An 18,020-nucleotide genomic window follows, 5' to 3' on the forward strand; every position below is an offset into this window, starting at 1 on the left:
AGTTATTAAACAATATCAGTTTGTTATCGGTAGCAACAAGCACTTAATATTTCAATAGCGATAGTTAGCTTGAAGAATTTACAAATATCCACTTACGATAAAATATAGACAATACGAAAGTAGCGATTGCACAAGCGTTGTGCAGGTGGATATTTGTACATTCGGGAAGCTAACTAGCAATATTATTAGCGAACTGGTATTGTTTTCTAACTAGATAAGCAATATATAGTTTCAGTGATCGCTTGTCTGGAGTGCTAGAACACTACAAAAAGACGGCAGGCTCTGTTGCGTTTGTCACTGTCAGCTTTCCAAAACAGTGCACGAGAACACTGAACTGTATAAGTCCGACATTACGTATTGTACCTTTAACTGACTCATTGAAGCCCTATCGACTACATCACCCGGGTCTGGGCTTTGGTGATCATCTTTTTAAAAAATAACAGAAATATGAATTATGAAACAAAGAAGAAACAACAAATACATTCTTAAATTGTTTTGTATTTTCTTTATTCTGTTGTGAGTACATGTTCTTCTGACACGAAACACATATTTATAAATTGTTTTTAACTAAGCCCTGTAGTTCAGTCAAAGGGTGTTATTTTTGATGGCTTCTGTGTACAAAATGTGTTCATACACCTACACGTCCTGTATGAAAATAATGTATTTGGTCACTAAATGAGTTTACTTAGTGCTCTTAAAAATCAGTGTGGTGAATGCATGAGTTGAAGAACTACATATATTTTCAAATTGGCAAAAAATGTATAATGTAATAGACTGTAAAATATAATTCAGGTTTAATATAAAACATTCACACTGTGAGGGTTTGCCCTATTATTTTTTGTTTCTGTCAAGTCTTGAAATTATAAGAATGACTTCATGATCATCAGTTTTTTTATTGCAATCTCTCAACAGACCCTGTGTGATGATTATCCGCTAGTCAAGAGATAACCCATGTGATCAGTTATTGCACTTCCATTGGTTGACGATGGTTGGGGCTCACTTCATACACTAGCATAGCATCGTCCTCTGGTGCCTCAGGGTTGTACCAACCACTGTCCTTATTACTCATCACTGGACAAAGGTCCTGTTGACACCACCTGCAAAGAGATTTCATCTGATAGACTTTTCCACATGGCACCATGTCAACCCACATATGCCACAATTGTCAGTTACAATCTATAGATAATAAAATGGAAAAACAGTCTTTCAGGATTAGCATCTCTGACAAGAATTTGTCATGGGCCTGGACCAGAAAACCTGAACTGGTTAATCACAGATTAAATGGAGAGGGGGAGGGCTTACCGTGTTGCAGCATATACGTCTGAGTGAGATGCCCTCTCCCAAGCAGCATTCTCTATCAAAAGTGCACCTAGAAGCACAGATATACTGTAAAGTGGCACTGTAAGTTTGACTGCACTTCTTTCAAAGCAAATTCATTTCTCATCCCTTGTCAGCCGTTAACACAAACTACTAATTCAATAATACATTTGACAAATTATTCTGTGTCTATTTTATATACACACACATTTGCAGGCACACTCACTCTGTGGCCACTTTAATAGGTATACCCATCCAGGACTGCCAACTTCCTGAATTGTAGGCAGCATCTAGGTGCTAGAAAGTTTCATGCTGACCTGATAGCATCACACAGTTCCTGCAGATTTTTCAGCCACAGGATGGATCCATAGATTCATGCAGTTTTTGCCAAATTCTGGTGTACCATCTGCATGTCGCAGCAGAAATCATGATTTCTCAGACCAGGCAATGTTTTTCCAATCTTAAATTGTCCAGTTTTGGTGATCACATGCCCACTTCCCATTCTTAACTGACAGCAGTGAAACCCAGCTAGGTCTTCTGCTGCCATAGCCCATCTGCATCAAGGGTTCACGTGTGTGCATTCACAGATCTATTGTGCCTCCCTTCTGCACACCAACTATTGTAAAATAAAATAAAAACTGGCTGGCAAATGTGTGTATATATAGTTTGAGGAAAAAATATGAAAATGACATTTTTGAGTAAACTTACCCTCATACACAATTCTTACAAACAAAAACATAATTCTCAATACTTGAACACAATGTAGACAGTCAACCAATTACAAAAATTTCCAAAAAGTACCGAGTGCATATCAATATGTTCTTGCACATACACTCAATGAGCAATTTATTAGGTATTTATTAGACCTATTTGTTTAAATCTTTTGCTGCTGTATCCTATCCACTTTGAGGTTTGACGTGTGTTTAGAGATGCTCTTCTGCATACCACTGTTGTGTGGTTATTTGCGTTACAGTCACCTTCCTGTTGGTCACCTTTCAGTCTGGCCCTTCTCCTCTGCCCTCTCTCATTAACAACGCATTTCTGCCCACAGAACTGCTGCTCACTGGATGTTTATTGTTTTTCGCACCACTAGAGTAAACTCAAGAGAATGTTGTGTGTGAAAACCCCAGGAGATCAGCAGTTACAGAAATGCTCAAACCACCCTGTCTGGCACCAACAATCATGCCACAGTTAAAATCACTGAGACTGAGATTTTTTCCCCTTTCTGATGGTCAATGTGAACACTAACTAGAGCTCCTGGTCCGTATCGGCATGATATTATGCACTGCTGCCACATGATTGGCTGATTAGATCGTAGCAGGAATAAGTAGGTGTACAGTTGTTCCTGATAAAGTGCTAGGTGAGTGTATGTGTACATGTCTGTAGCTGTACCCATGTAGATGCGTGCCAGGCTGTATGACAGGTCTCGAGCTGCCAGCTCCAGGTAACTGGGGGCCCGACTGGCTGCAGCCTGTACAAACTGGCCCAGCTTAGAGAGAGCACAGTTCACAGCCATCACTGATGGAGCCAGAGCTTGCTTTCCTGAAGCAGCTTCCAGCTTTATCTGGAAATAAAGAGTGTGTGACTTTCAGATGGAGCATCTACTGTGCTTTCACATACCATTTCAACATTTCCTCTGCTCATCTCCATAGAACAGCCAAGATGGGAAATACAATACATAATTTTTTCTGAATTTGATAATCAGTCATTTCCAAGCACACTAAACTAGAAGAGGAATACAGGAATTCAGTTCATGCTCCATCTCACCTTGATTTCTAAGTAAAAGGCCTCCAGGACCTCACCATTGCTCTTGGCTAAACAGCGAAGCACATCCAGTGACAGGACATTTGTGGTCCCTTCCCAAATACTCAACACCTGATCAGCAAAGGAATAGGAAAGGATGAAGGCTTAGATGGCACGGGAGAGGAATCATTTTGATCAAATTATTTTGACACACATTGAAGACTGGATTTTTCTTATGATGGGGTTCAACATCATATAGCGTTTATGTATTTTTTTGTACCCATGACCAGACTTGGACAATTACCATCTGTGCCTTCTTTTATACTCTAGTGAAGATGGAAGTGATGGAATGACAAGTGAATGACAAATTTAGTTCCTTTATACTGTGATCGATCTGATTTACAATAATTTAGAATAATTGTTAGGGTGCAGAAAAAAATAAGATCACTAAATAAAACACTGCAACATGAAATGTAAATGTAAATGTATTTATTATTATGTAATAAAACTATATAGTTTTCACATGTTTGAACATAACATATAGATCATTATCCATGTTGCTTATTATATACATACATGAAAATGTTTATTCTACATTTTTATTATATTCTTATGTGAGAGGCAGAACAAAACAGGAAGTGGATGGTCAGGGCTTTGCATTTTACACGCAAAATGGCAATCAGATTTCAGGCTGACCAACACAAAGTGTAAATGCAATGTGGTTAAATCATACCCGGATACCATCTAGATAAGCGTGGCTGAATTCCACATCTTGTGAGCCACAGTATCTGCAGGCATATCCTTCAACCGTGCGCTACACCACCTGATTTCACTAATTAGCTTATTACCTAAACCTAGCAAATAAAGCAATTCAGTCAGGTGGTTTCGTGCATGGTTGAAGCAGTTGACGTGGAGTTGAGTCGCGCTGATCTAGATACAAGTCACATGAAACAACCATGTATAATTGGGGTCAAAGATCCTTTCCTCTTGCTATCCTGATCCAAAATCGAGGTCAACTCGGCTGATTAGCATTTTTATACATGCCACAGGGCATGATAGGATGAATTGTTAATTGCTTAATCATGCAGTCCATGTTTTTCCTTTAATTTATCACCTGTTTGTAGTTGTCATGTGTAATGTTGTGTAATGCTGACTAGTACTGCTGGGTTTCCCTGCTGCCTCACAGTTCATTGTCCAAGAATGTTACTGATTGACCCGAGTTTAGGCTGACCCGGTGCACCTGTGATTGATTGATGACTGAGGTACAATCAAGAACCTCCTAATCACATTATTGAACAAGTATTTAAATTCTTCCATAATTATTGTGTCCACATTTTAGTAAATTAGGAGCATTCTGGTTCACAACAGTAATTTGATAAGTTAAAACATTTTTACCGCTCTTTCTGGAATTGTTTGCAATATAACACAATCTGAATGTAAGAATGATATTTTTCATGGCATGCATAGCTACTTCTGATATAATGTTGCTTAAGTGGGTAAATAATCCATCTAAATATGAAAAGCATAATTACCCCAGGAACAATTTGAAAACCACTGTTCTTGAGCCTACCTGTGCATCCCGTAACATTCTGGGTAAGCCTGTGTCCTCCATGTATCCCTGGCCCCCAAAACACTCCAGGCCCTCTGACACTACAGCAACAGCCTAGGAGACAATGGCACAAAGATCAGATTGGTAATTTGATTTCATTAATGATTCTACTACAAAAAGAAAAGGATTACACGCTGCAATGCATTAAGCTCACTAGCAACCACTGCCATGAATAGTCTTGCAGAAAACAAAGAGTAGCTGCACATATCAATAATTTTTAATATAATCGATTGAAATGTGTGAATAGAAAAATATAGTTTTATTTCAGTTTTACCTACTTGAGTAAAATGGCTACACCTGATAGTACCAACACTAAATCACGTGACACATTGTTAATCATGGAAAATGACTGAAAACGGGTAAAGGCCAATAATTCGTTTTCGGGGAAATTTTCTGCCTCCTGGATTTTGAGCTCAGGAGCCGCCACTGATTACAGTAGCCTATCTATCACATTCGGGAACCTATCGTTCTTTAAACTCTTTAAACAGGTCGGCATGGCTGTCTGCGAGATGTTTTGCTAGGTTGGATGTGTTGCCTCCCTTTGCATCGGTTTGGTGTCGGTCGGCTTGCCCTCACTGTCGGCTCTATAACAGAAATAATGCCAAATCTCACTCCTTGCGTCTGTTTTGTGTACAAGCCTGGGACGGTCCGAGAGTACTTGTACTGCCGGTTATCACGCTTCTCAATCTCGCTCTCGAATGTCCCGCGGTGTGCGGAAAATGCTGTGGTGTGTGTTCAGCTGACACTGTTGTCGCCCACTACGCAAAGCGTGCGCGCTCTCTCTCTCTCTCAAACACACACACATCGCTCATCCGCTCAACTCATAGAAAATACGGCATCAAGCACTATAATTCTAAAAGTATCGATACTAATAAAACGGAGTAATTTTATTATAATTTTGCTTGATTCAAGCATGTTTTTATTTATTTATAAACTATTTATTATTTTTTAACATCGGACACTGGATTAGCATTAGCAACTAGCAACAATGTCATCGGTTAGTTCAAAACCCATTTATGCTGGTTTATTAAACATAGACTAATGCACGGCTAAGCAATGTATCAATACTGAGGCTGCAATATATAATATGGTTCATTCCATTGTTTAGCCACAACCCAGTGTGCAAAAGTCGGAATCTAGACATATAGAGGGGTTGATATCTGGGACTGAGAGACATTTTGACACAGACAAATTTAGCCCCAATTTAGCTCAGGTTTCACCTGGATACAGCCTGCATATTCCACACATTTTTGTATTCTTTGGAATTACTCTGACCTCTCTATGTGAGTTCGTTAGTGTGTTTTCCTGTCCATGACACTTTGTTAGACAAATCACCATCAAATGAAGACTTGTTTCTTGAAAAATTGAAACCACATTTGAAATGAAAATTAGGAGTCATACAGCACAATATAACGGCATAAAATTGCACATGCAGATCAAAAAGTTGGTGTACCTGTTTCCCGGTGTAGAGCTTGGCCACTGGTGTGAGGAGACGGAGGAGGTGGGACTCCAGCTCAGAAGCCACTCCGCTCTCCTCCCTGCCCAGGAGTCGAGATACCTCCATCAGCAGCAGGAAGGCCCCACGGGTCTCCACCTGAACGAACAGAGAGGCAGAATAAGAGACTCAGGAGGGCTCTGCTGCAAAGTTATTCCCAGGAGATTTAGTTATGTATGAGTCTGAGCTGAGCTCATGGAAAATAGTCATTTAAAGGTGAACTCCACCATGAAATGAACTTTTACTTCATAGAATAGCTGTCCTCCTGAGTAAAATGAGCTTTCAGACAGCTCTCTACCTGTAGCGAGTACAGAGATATAGTCTACTGTGCATGCTCCAGATACCTGCTTTACTAAAGACTACAACTGGCAGGTACTTACAGTCCACGGGCGGTAGACAACGTCAGTTACAGACTGAATACAGCGGGGCTTATAATGAAGCAGTAAGTTTCATTATAAGCAGCAGTTCATGTCATCCTCTGACAAACGCAAGGCCAAAAAAAGATGCGCACTTATAGAAATAGGCTATGCCATGCCTCAAATCTTCTAATAGGTTAAAGCAATACATGTACAAGTAATGTAAAGAGAGGCCAGCCATATGAACGAAGGTATACACCCTATTTATAGCGAACCTTTATGCGTGTTTTATGGAATTTATATTCAACTTCACTTGAGCATTAATACAGCATTTTTCACCTTTGCAACAAAACCATAGAATTTTCATTAATTTCTTCAGATGTTCCGCCAGAAAAGGTTGAAAAGGTTTTGCAATAAGAAATGTATTTTGTGATGCCTATGTCAAGGAATCTCTCGTCTGAGTGAATATTTTCACTCAGGAAGATAGAGGAAACACTGCTGACTTCACAATAGAGGGAATTTTCAGTGACATATAAATTACTGAGCATGCAAATACATTTTAAAAATATTGTATTATTTTTCAGTATGCTGAAAAATAAGGAGCCAGCCTGCTTTTGAATAATAAACAGCATGTGAAATTGTGGACTTATTGATGGAGGTTGATGACAAAAACTTAAATCAATAGACCTCAATGAATACAAGATACAAGATGTTATTATAGTGATTATTGTAATTACTTTTTCATAATCTTCTTGACCTGGAGTCTCCAAATGTCCTTTTTGGAAAACTGCCTCGACATAGCTTCGAAGAAACTATGCAGAATGCTCATTTTTTGGGGGATTTGTACAGTGTTCTGGCTGTGGCTCCATTTAATTTCTAAGCACACCAGCATGAGACACAATACACTGCATCCAGTAAAAAACAACATCCTTTCAATTAGAAAAAAAAGCTTCCACTTTCACTGTGTTTGAGCTTCTGTAACTTTGTTTTTGGATTATTTGGAGTCATTCCCAAAGGGTTACATTTTAGAAGAGATCTGGATTAGGCCTGTAGTCAAAAGGGTTCAAGAATAGCAACCATTTAATTTTGTGTATGTCATTTTCAAGCTTGTGTCAAGAAAAGGGGCGATACTTAAGGGGTTAAAGTATGTTTGAACAGAGGTGCTGTGGTGAGATGAGACCAAATGTGACATTTTGGTCAGATACAGCATTGGTGTGTTTGCCATCGATGCATAAAAGGAGAGGCACCTCATACCCACGATGAAATATGGTAGTGGGTCAGTGATGTTTTGGAGCGGTTTTAATTCCACAGGTCCAGGGCCACTGGTTAAAATCAATGGTATAATGGATTCCAGTATAATTCTGGCTAGGAATATGGCACAATCATTCTGAGTGATATGATTCCAATGATCTCAGGGCGTCAAAGTTTAATATAAGGCATAGGCTACAGATCCAGTCAGATACTGAATGTGGATTGGTGATGTCAGTCTATGTACTAAGCGCAGTGTTGCCACTGTTTTAAGAACAAACAGGCTCACCTCCATTCGGGCCATGGTCTGTACATGAAGGGCATGTTCCCTCAGGAACTTCCCAAAGACAAAGCGCTTTGCAGCATATTCCCTTCCCAGCTGAATGATCCTGACAGAAGACCGAGTGAAGCATTACAATACTTATGATTACAGTATCATAGACAGCTACAATAGTGTGTTAAGATATATACTCTCAACTATCACATCTATGCCTACTATACAGACACAATTTTGTTCCAAAGATATTTAACCTCTCGAGACCCTGAGTGGTTACTAGACAACAGGTTTAAATAACAATGAAGATTCCACAGCTCCTTCTCATTGTAAACATGATACTAATGGATGTGCTCATGCTCATTGTCAGAAAGTTTTCCCTCCCTATTAAAAGTGTGGTACTGCAGATCGAACACAGGGACAAGTGTGAGGAGGAGCCTAGACAGTACGGTTCCGAGTCCTAGCGTGACCATACAGATACAATTGGAATATATATATATATTTCAGGTATTCGATATCTACATGAAGTGCCGGTTGTGTAGTCATACCTCCTCATGGCAGCCACTGCAGAGACTGTGTTGTGGATGCGGGTGATTGTCAGCATGTTTGAGATTGAGGCCACACCCCTCCCTTCACTTGAAATCTGGGGAAAGCATGGAATCAAGAGAGAAAATTAGTGCAGCAAAAGATGTTGTTGTTATATACAATAGGAGTGAAGGCACAAGACTGTACATTAGCATTGAATACTTGTTGAATCACTTTGGGGGCAATTTCTGGTTATTATTGCCCTTACAGTGCGAAGTGGTATGAAGTGTTTTTTAACCCATTAAATTACGACTTGCATGCCTGTATATTACTGCGTAACATTATAAATGGCTAAATCCATAGTGAAGGAAACACTCAGTCCCCAGTCGCAAATATAATTTCACAGTTGTACTAACCACCACCGGAAAGCAAATTCCCTCTACTACTGGGCAACAGATCTCGCAAACAAACAGAATGAAGATAAAAGATTTTACAATGGCGTAAATAGGAGGCGAGGTACCATGTGTATGCGTTGACTATACATACCCCCACTTTTGCTTCCTCTCATATTTTGTTTGCAGGATCACTTAATGTCTGAGTCAGGCAGTCTGGTGGTGTGGGCTAAACACTCATTTGCATATTAATTTATTTTGGACCGAAATGACTGAACAGTACGAAAGTACTGAAATTGTGGATAACCTTGTTTGTAAGCTTTCTCATATAAATAACAATATTGCTAAGTTAATTCATGAAGAAGTTATCAATGTCTTGAGGTAGGTTGGAGGAGTCCAATATAGGTCAACTTTGAGAGCCCCAATCACCCAAATGGTTGATCATTCTGATTTATTAAACCACACTCTAACAGGTTAAAAAACGAGTTCAAATCTAAAAGGGTAAGGTCAGTAAGTGATTTTGTGAAATGCTGGTGAAAAAGTGAATGAAAGTGTGAAGCTGACCCTGTGCGCAGGGAGGCCGTCCAACAGCAGCTCTGCTGTGGGCACCTGCCTCGTCCCCAGTTTGTCCTTCAGCCGCTGGACCTCAATACCTTTCAGATTTCCCTGCTCATCCCGCACTTCTGCATAAAACAGAGACAGCCCTTTGCTGCCCTAGGGCAAAAACAACACAACACACAGTGAGAGAGTTAGAACACCTTGCCAATTTAGCGAATTGGCCTAATTCAAGTTTAAAACCAGTTTCTAAATTGTGCGTTCTCATGATTTATTCAACGTGGACATTAAGTTAGAAGTTTTAAGTTGTTAACTTTGGTGAAGGCGTGATTTACAATTAAACCGGTGTGTATGAAACTTTTATGAAAGTAGCCCTGGCAGACCACGGACACAACCTGCTTGGGGAATCCTTCAGCATTTAGCTCCCGCCCCAGCGTGAGGGTCATGTCTGCATCCGTTGCGGAGGTGAACCACTTGAAGCCATACAATTTGTAGGTCCCGTCAGCCTGGGGTATGGCAACTGTCTCTGTCCCGTTAGCTGAAGAGGGGAAAAATCATTACAGTTGGATGTCGCTTTGGGTAAAAGCATCTGCTAAATAAAATGTAATGAAATGTAAGGTAAGCCAAAACACTGCTTATGTAGGCGATATTGCCTTTTGTTTATATTTCATGTGCAGAAACCTAAGGCTACATATTTTGCAGTTAGACTACTTGATGATGTATACAAAATTGAAATTTAATTAGAAAGCCACCTCTAATGGCCATATTAGGAAGAAGGAAATGTTTAATTCCCTGTCATTCAGCAGATGTGCCCCACATCATGAAATGATTAAAGACTTCAAGAATCAAGACTGATAGCACAGTATGGACCATACCCACATCTGAGCCCCCTTTCCGCTCTGTCATCCACTGTCCTGATGTCCAAAATCGCTGGGGATCACGACATGTGAGCCGTTGAAATGCATTTTCCAGAGGCCCTGACATCCCAAATGACTGCCACACAAAAACTTGGTGTCAGTTACAGTGATTGCAAGCCTCCACACATTGATCATCAATTTGAAAATGGCATGGCTAAATACCATGTCACTGGACAAATACAATTATTGATTTTTGCAGATAATTCTCATGGTATGAAAACTTAAGGAAACTAAGCATACAGTGTCAAGTATTCAGCCCCCATCAGTGTGATAATTTTGGTCTGTAATATTCTAAAAAGGGAACCTGAGTAAATACAAAACACATTTTTAAATTATTTAATGAAAAAAGTACCCAAATCAATTGTGAACGTAATTGCCCCTTTAATCTTAAAAACTGGTTGCACCATCTTTAGCAGCAATAACTACAATCGAACACATAATTTAATATTAGTCTTTCACATCACTGTGGAGGTTTTAGCCCACTTTTCATTGCAGAACTGCTTTAATTCAGGTTATTCAAATTTCCAGGTTTGGTATACCATAATCAATGGAAACTCCAGAAGATATAAGAATGCATATTTCCTTATTTTTCAGAAACATATTTTCATAAAACCAATACCACAGAACAATTAATTTTGAGTTTGTGTTTTTAAATAAAATATAACACAGAATAAGATATCAATGTATCATTTGTAATATTTTTGCAAAGCATTGTATGTCCTGACAAAAATGTATTTATGTACAGCACATTTTATAAAGACTAAGACCCAATGACAATCATGAAGCTGATAAACTAACCTCTATAACTTTGGCCGCTCCATCAGTCATTGCCAATGGACAGGTGTAGAGTCCAGCAGAGGGGGAGTAGATGTATAGTTTCGACATCTGGAAAACTCGGCTAGGGGAAGCACCACAAGATACATTACATATTTAGCATTTATAAATATTTTAAGACATAGGGTAAAATGTATACTATTTGATTTATGTTTTATTTGAATTATGCAAAACATACAGTGAAACCTGCCTTGGCAGCCATCTGTCTTTGGCGGCCAACTGTCCATAATGACTTTCAAGTAGCCCCTTCCATTTTTCACATTTCTCTAAATATTACCATTAAACGCGGTCGGCAGTCACGCTGCTGTTCTCCCACTGGAGCTTCATTGCATATGATGTCCACTAGTCAGAGCAGAGTTTCACAAATCTCAGCTCATGAAAAGACACCTTAAGCCCTTTGGCGTTTCCGAGAAACACCTTCATCTTGAGGGGCTGGTATTTTCTCAAGGGATTGATATTGTAGCATTGTAGGTAGCTACTGGCTGGCTCATGTTCAGTGGGCCAACCTTTTTTTCTTGATGTTTGTTTGTATTGTAGCTGTCCCTAGATGCTTTGTGTATATTGTTATGTGCATCCAACCGCTAATCGGATTGCAAGGGTAAAGAATGGCTCAGTCATTCTTCCCTGTGGTGTAAACTTGTTTGTATTCTGGTCTGACAACATTCTCTGCAATATCAATAAAGAAAGGTAAGTGTTATCGGTCTGGTCTTGCTCTCCAGGCTGTTGACAAAATGGCTGATTATAAGCCACTTTTGCTGACACTTGACAAAATTCAAAGTGATTTGAATAGTCAGTGTAATCTTGCCACCACAACTGAGTGTGAAAGTGAATGAGGAGAAGTCAAATGTAATCAGATCTGATTTCCTTTATAAATAAATAAATAAATAAATAAATAAATAAATAAACAATGTCATTGCCTGCCTGCACATGATAGACATTTTTCATTACCTACTACCCTGGGTGGCCACTTTAGACTGGATTCAGTGTACTATATGTGCAGTGACTTCAGAAAGTTTTCGGACCCCTTTTTGCACACTTTATTGTGCTGTAGATAAAATAGCCATTTTGCCTATTAATCTACACTCAATAACCCATGACTAAGTAAAAACATGTTTTTAGAATTTATTTTGAAAATGTATTAAAAAAAACTGAAATCTCTCATTTACATAATTATTCAGACCCTTAAATTAAGTTCTTTGTAGTAAGTCTCAACAATACTTGCATTACTGGATTTTGGCAGTTTATCCCATTCTTCCTGGCAAATCCTCTCAAACTCTCTCAGATTGGATGGGAAGTGTCTGTGAACTGCCATCTTGAGGCCTCTCCACAGATGGTCTATGGGATTCAAGTCTGGGCTTTGGCTGGGTCACTCAAGGACAGTCTTCTCCCATCTCTGCAGAGGACTTCCAAAGCTTGATTAGTGACTGTTGGGATCTTGGGCACCTCCCTTCTTGCCTGGTTACTCAGCTTGGCCGGACAGCCAACTCTAGGTACAGTCCTGGTTGTTCCAACCTTCCATTTCACAATTATTGAGGCCACTGTGCTCCTGGGAACACTCAAAAGCTTAAGGAATGGTTTTATAGCCTTGCCCTCGCCACAATTTTATAGGTCTACAGACAGTTCCTTCATGGCTTTTTTTATGTCCTGCCATGCAGTGTGAATTGTGGGACCTTATATACACAGGTGTGTGCCTTTCTAAACCATCTCACAGATAGATACAACAAACAGGATGCACCTGACCACAATTTGGAGTGAAACAGCAAAGGGTCTGAATGCTTATGAGAGATTTCAGTTTTTGATTTTTAATAAATTTGCAAAAAGAACATTTAATTTAAGGACTATAAACATGGCCAGATAGTGAATCAACATGTTTGTGAGCCATTTTCAATGATAGGAAAGGATTTACAATGGTCTTGTAACAATGTTTTTAAAAATCATACCTATTGTACCTTTAACATTTATTGGGTATAGATTGATTGGCAATTTGTTTTATTAATTTTTTTACCCCTTTAAAATTAAATCTACAACACAAAGTGTGCTAAAAGTGAAGGGGTCTGAATACGTTCTGAATACGTTCTGAAGCCACTGTATATCACCGTACATTCAGATTGAAGTGGATATATTTCAAGCTACCTCCACTCGCCATATGTCCTCTCATAACCAGCTGCAACCAGTCCTTCCTGAGCAGAGATCTTTTTCATGTGGGCCCAGGCAGGGCAGGTAAGGATACGGTCCACACGACAACCCCAAGCATCATAGTGCTGCAGACGAGGAGGACTGTCTTCGCACTGTTGGCCCAGGATATCTAACTCCTTCACAATCCGCTCCCCAAACTGGGCCAAGTCTGCTCTAATGCTGCCCAAAATCTGGAATTCAAACACAAAGACTGCATCTTTCTGGCATTTAAGACTTTGGTTGCATATTGTCAGGTGCCTCATGATACAAATTATGTATCCCGATATGGTGGTTGAGAGGCATATCCTGATGAACAAAAAGATGTGATTTTAAGTTTTATGTTTTATAGACCAAATCACATATCAGAAAGGAAAGCATCATCAGATGCTAAGGTTGTTAAACACATATGTAAATCCTCTCATACTTTTTTCCCTTTAAGTTATTAACACATTGTCAGTTTTGCACCTGTAGTTGAGTAGCACTGCAATAAATAAAACAAAGTAAATGGTTATGAATGATTTGTTTTTAAGTTTTTGTGCTTAAACATTCACAGTTAAAACAGCATCACACTTAATACGCAAAATGCAAACATTTAATTTAAATTTACATCAATCTTTTGCTCTGTGCATCTTTTTTATTGTTCTTTACTCTCTGTTAAGAGAAAAAACATTTTTTAAATTCCTTGGCAAGCAGCAATCATTGACACCTATGGCCACATGCAACAGCGATTTTATAAGACTGCTCAAAGATGAAAATGTATTTGCAAATTTCATATGAAATCCAAAGGTTATTAATAACTATGTAAGGTAGATAGCATACAGCAATGATTTATTATAAAACTGTGTTTAATGTACAGCTTGCTTAGTTTACTTAACCCCTTAAGTATTGCCCCTTTTCTTGACACAAGAAACATAAATAAAATGGTTACTATTCTTGAAGGCATTTCTACAGGCATAATCCTTGTCTCTTCAGAAAGGTAACACTTTGGGTTTTGTCTTCCAAGTTAGAATGACTCCAAATATTACTAAAACAAAGTTACAGAAGCTCAAACACAGTGAATGTGGGCATTTTTTTCTCACTGAAAAGATCTTCTGTTTTTGACTGGATACAGATTATTGAAGCTGTGACTGGTGTGGTATGAAAAACAAACATGCAAAGTCATATGCATGTAAATACATGTCAAGCTGATTGGCAGTTTATGAAAATCTATCAACGAACTGTCACTGCCTTATCATTGACCAATGCATTAGCAACTACATGGGCAAGTCTAGAGACATTTGACAGTGTAGTTTTTAATGAACACTTTGTGAAATTCTAATGCCTAATATATATCTCATTCGCTTGTGTCAACTCTGATTAAGTTATCAAAGGTCTGTCCAAAGTGACACCAGATTAGGCGAGTTTAGAGACAGTTTACGGTGTAGTTCTTGAATTAACACTGAGTGTGTAATGCATGAAAATTCCTATTTTGTTAATGTCAACTTTGATTTATGAAACTGTATCAAAGGTCTGTCCAAAATGACACTACATTACCGTCGAACATACTAGCTACCATATGGGCGAGCCCAGAGACCTTTAATACCTATAAATGGGCAATTCCACAGTAATGTCAACCTGAGCATGAAAAAATAAACTTCACAATTAAACGCATTATGTCGATAGTCGATTGTGACCATTTTGAAATCTGATTAAATGTAGGCTAACAGGAAAATGCTTAAAAATGTATTTATTAGTCCCATTACCATTGAAATCAATGCTATTTGGCGGACACCATCTAAGCATTCAAAACCATTTCAGATGGTTCTTTCAATGTCAAATCTGACATTCAGAACCATTTCAGATGACAACAAATGTGTTTGATTGGGAAGTAGATCGTCAAACAATGTGTATTTCAGACGTGTCACGTCCATAACGCAATGGCGTCACATCCATAACACTGGTATCTCCTCACAAAAATCAAGACTAAGATATAAATATTTTCTAAATTGCTGTTTTTATGTTCAGAAAAGTTTTTAGAAAGTGCATATGCAGTTGCACACCGGGGACCGGGGTTCTATTCCCGGTCCTGCCAAAAGTCAAGTTTGGCCGGCTCACGTGGAGCGGCAGAATTGGCTCGCTGCTCCAGAGGGAGGGTCTTGGCAGGGTTAGTAGATCGCCGCACAATAAAGCACCTTGGGCACCTTGCAATCACGGTCACGAGCATGAGACCAGACGGCTTGAAGAAGGCGTGTCGCTTTCCTTTGGGCCACCGAGGGACAGGGTGTGGGCGGTGTATCTACCACTAACTCTAATTGGATCAGATGGGGTACAATTGGCTACCAAACTAGGAGAAAAAAGGAAAAATCTGAAACAAAAAAAAACTAAAAGAAAAGTGTCTTATTGCATCACAAACAAGTTATTTATATATTTTCAGGTTTTAATTTTTTTTTTTTGGCCCTACCCCTCAACCAAGTGGGTGCTATGATAAAATGCATTGACATTTTTTAACATGTAAGAAGGGTAATTCATGTAAGAAGGGAGGGATTTTGGTTGTAATTTTGTGTCCAAAAGTCACATCCATAATGCTGGAATTACCAAAATGTCTCATTTAGAATTACACTCACAAATGGTTAATTCAAAAATTACAGAGTAAAATGCATCTGGACTCACCCAAGTAGTCGCTATTGAACTGTTCTTATAACTTGATATTATTTTATAAACTGTCAACCAAATTTGGCACAAGCAAATGCATTTATGGGCATTACAATTTCCCAAAGGCATAACTAAAAAACTGTAACATAAAAGGTCTCTACACTCATCCCTGTACTAGCTAATGCCTTGGTCTATTTTAATGTGGTGTCACTTCATCGAATCAACACCAAGCAAACATTTTCTCAGACAGCAAAATAACTTGTATAAACTGACCTGAGGTGGGAGGTTCCTACTCAGGTATTTTTGGAGTAAAGCATCTTCAAGAAATGGGTTCTTCAGAAGAGGTCTCTCCTGAAAGAATGTGCCGACGGAAGAACGCGAGAAGACTCCAAGCTCCGGGCGACTCTCTGTCCTTCCTTGGACATGGCCAGTGGACAGCAGACGACTGGTAATGTGTGTACCCACCACCAACCTTGGCAAAATCAGGATACGCACTGCCATGGAAAGAGATCACTTAAGTTGATCTCAGTATCGCTATAATCTGCGAATTCAAAAGATTTAAAAATGTATCAGTTCTGTGTAAGGTTCAACAACCTCAACTTGCTGGCTAGCTACCAAAAACATAAAGTTACAGTCACTGAAATTGCCAAACATAAACTTGTGAACTGTCTCCGTATTAAAGGTACAATAGGTAATTTCAGATTTCTAACGGTTAAGAGAGGAATTGCAGCAACAAACATGCTCAAACCACAACACTGTTAAACCCACCCCTTTTCTGTGAACGTGCTGATGTTGAAACGCAATTGGCTGTGGCAATTAGAAGCAATTTTCAACCAATGAGCTAGCATTATTGTACAGCTATATGATGTTTCGGTACAGAGTGCCAGCTCGTCAACTACATATTTTGAAACCCTAATTTAGGGACTAGGCCTATAAACACAAGCAGAGGGTGAGTCAACATGTCAGTGAGCCTTTTTCAATGATAGGAAGGTATTGTCTTGTAATGGTCTTGTAACAAGGTTAACACAAAAATCATACCTATTGTACCTTTAAATCTAAGGTTAGCTGACTAACACTTCTCATTGCTAGCATTAAAATAGCTAAATCATGACCCGTTTAAACTCTGGTCTGATTCAGTTAGTAAGGATGGCTTACTGGTAGATTCCTTGCCGGTTTGAGCCCCCGTTATAGGGATGGGATATTAGTGTTATTGGGATACTGGCTGGTTTTGCATTTTCAATGATTTCCAAATAATTATTTAGTTCCCTTCAGCATAAAACTGGTTAGTAAAGTACCATCATATGTTCATGAAAGACATTCCAGCGCCATACTATTCAGAAACATAAAATCCATAGTTAGAGAATCCATAGTTAGTAAGCCTACATAAGAAAAAAAAGAAAAATAAGATAAAGCTCACTTGAGCGAATGAAACAAGACAAGATAAGAAAATGGTTCAGTTTAGTATTAAAATCAGATGAAACTTATTATTTCATTCTTAGTTTTTATTAATTATCCAGCGAGTTTGGGGTCATCCAAAGGTGAGATAGGGACCACAGACAGAATCAATACGCCGGCGGTTCAGGGAGTAAATATAAAAACAAACAAACTAGAAAATACTTATCAAAACTAGAATTTGATAGTTAGTAATTGAAACTTCAGAACAAGACACACAATTATTCTATCCATGTCTTTGCTTTCTTTTTTTTTAAAATGTTTGTTTTTTTCTTAAAAATTGGCGATATACATGTCGTATAATGCCATTGTATGTCTATAAATCAGAGGCTCACCTGTTAGTCAGGGGCGCTTTTCAGTCACACGATTTTCGGTAATTTAGTGGAATCTGTCAAAACCCAAAAACAGGGAAGACGAAACTTGTTTATGCGGTCTTCTTCTTCCTTCTTTTTCTTCTTTTTAATGTCACGGCGGTTTTTATACAACTTTATGGTGCA

At 38.8% G+C, this 18,020-nt stretch overlaps 1 protein-coding gene across 1 annotated transcript; it reads right to left on the reverse strand.

The window, feature by feature from the left end:
• Positions 1-490: 490 nt before the first annotated feature.
• Positions 491-17,990, reverse strand: LOC133140154 (acyl-CoA dehydrogenase family member 11-like). The gene is made up of 15 exons (XM_061259774.1): positions 17,859-17,990; positions 16,345-16,612; positions 13,399-13,631; positions 11,230-11,329; positions 10,390-10,507; positions 9,910-10,052; positions 9,524-9,673; positions 8,591-8,685; positions 8,058-8,157; positions 6,123-6,263; positions 4,631-4,723; positions 3,085-3,192; positions 2,710-2,881; positions 1,303-1,369; positions 491-1,097 (listed from the first exon to the last, which is right to left on the reverse strand). Exons 2-15 carry the CDS (start codon positions 16,570-16,572, stop codon positions 962-964), a joined length of 1,884 nt encoding a protein of 627 aa, XP_061115758.1. The 5' UTR covers positions 16,573-16,612; positions 17,859-17,990; the 3' UTR covers positions 491-961.
• Between the last annotated feature and the right edge of the window lie 30 nt (positions 17,991-18,020).

The sequence above is a fragment of the Conger conger genome, chromosome 11 (assembly GCF_963514075.1).
Source record: "Conger conger chromosome 11, fConCon1.1, whole genome shotgun sequence".
NCBI classification, from domain to species: domain Eukaryota; kingdom Metazoa; phylum Chordata; class Actinopteri; order Anguilliformes; family Congridae; genus Conger; species Conger conger.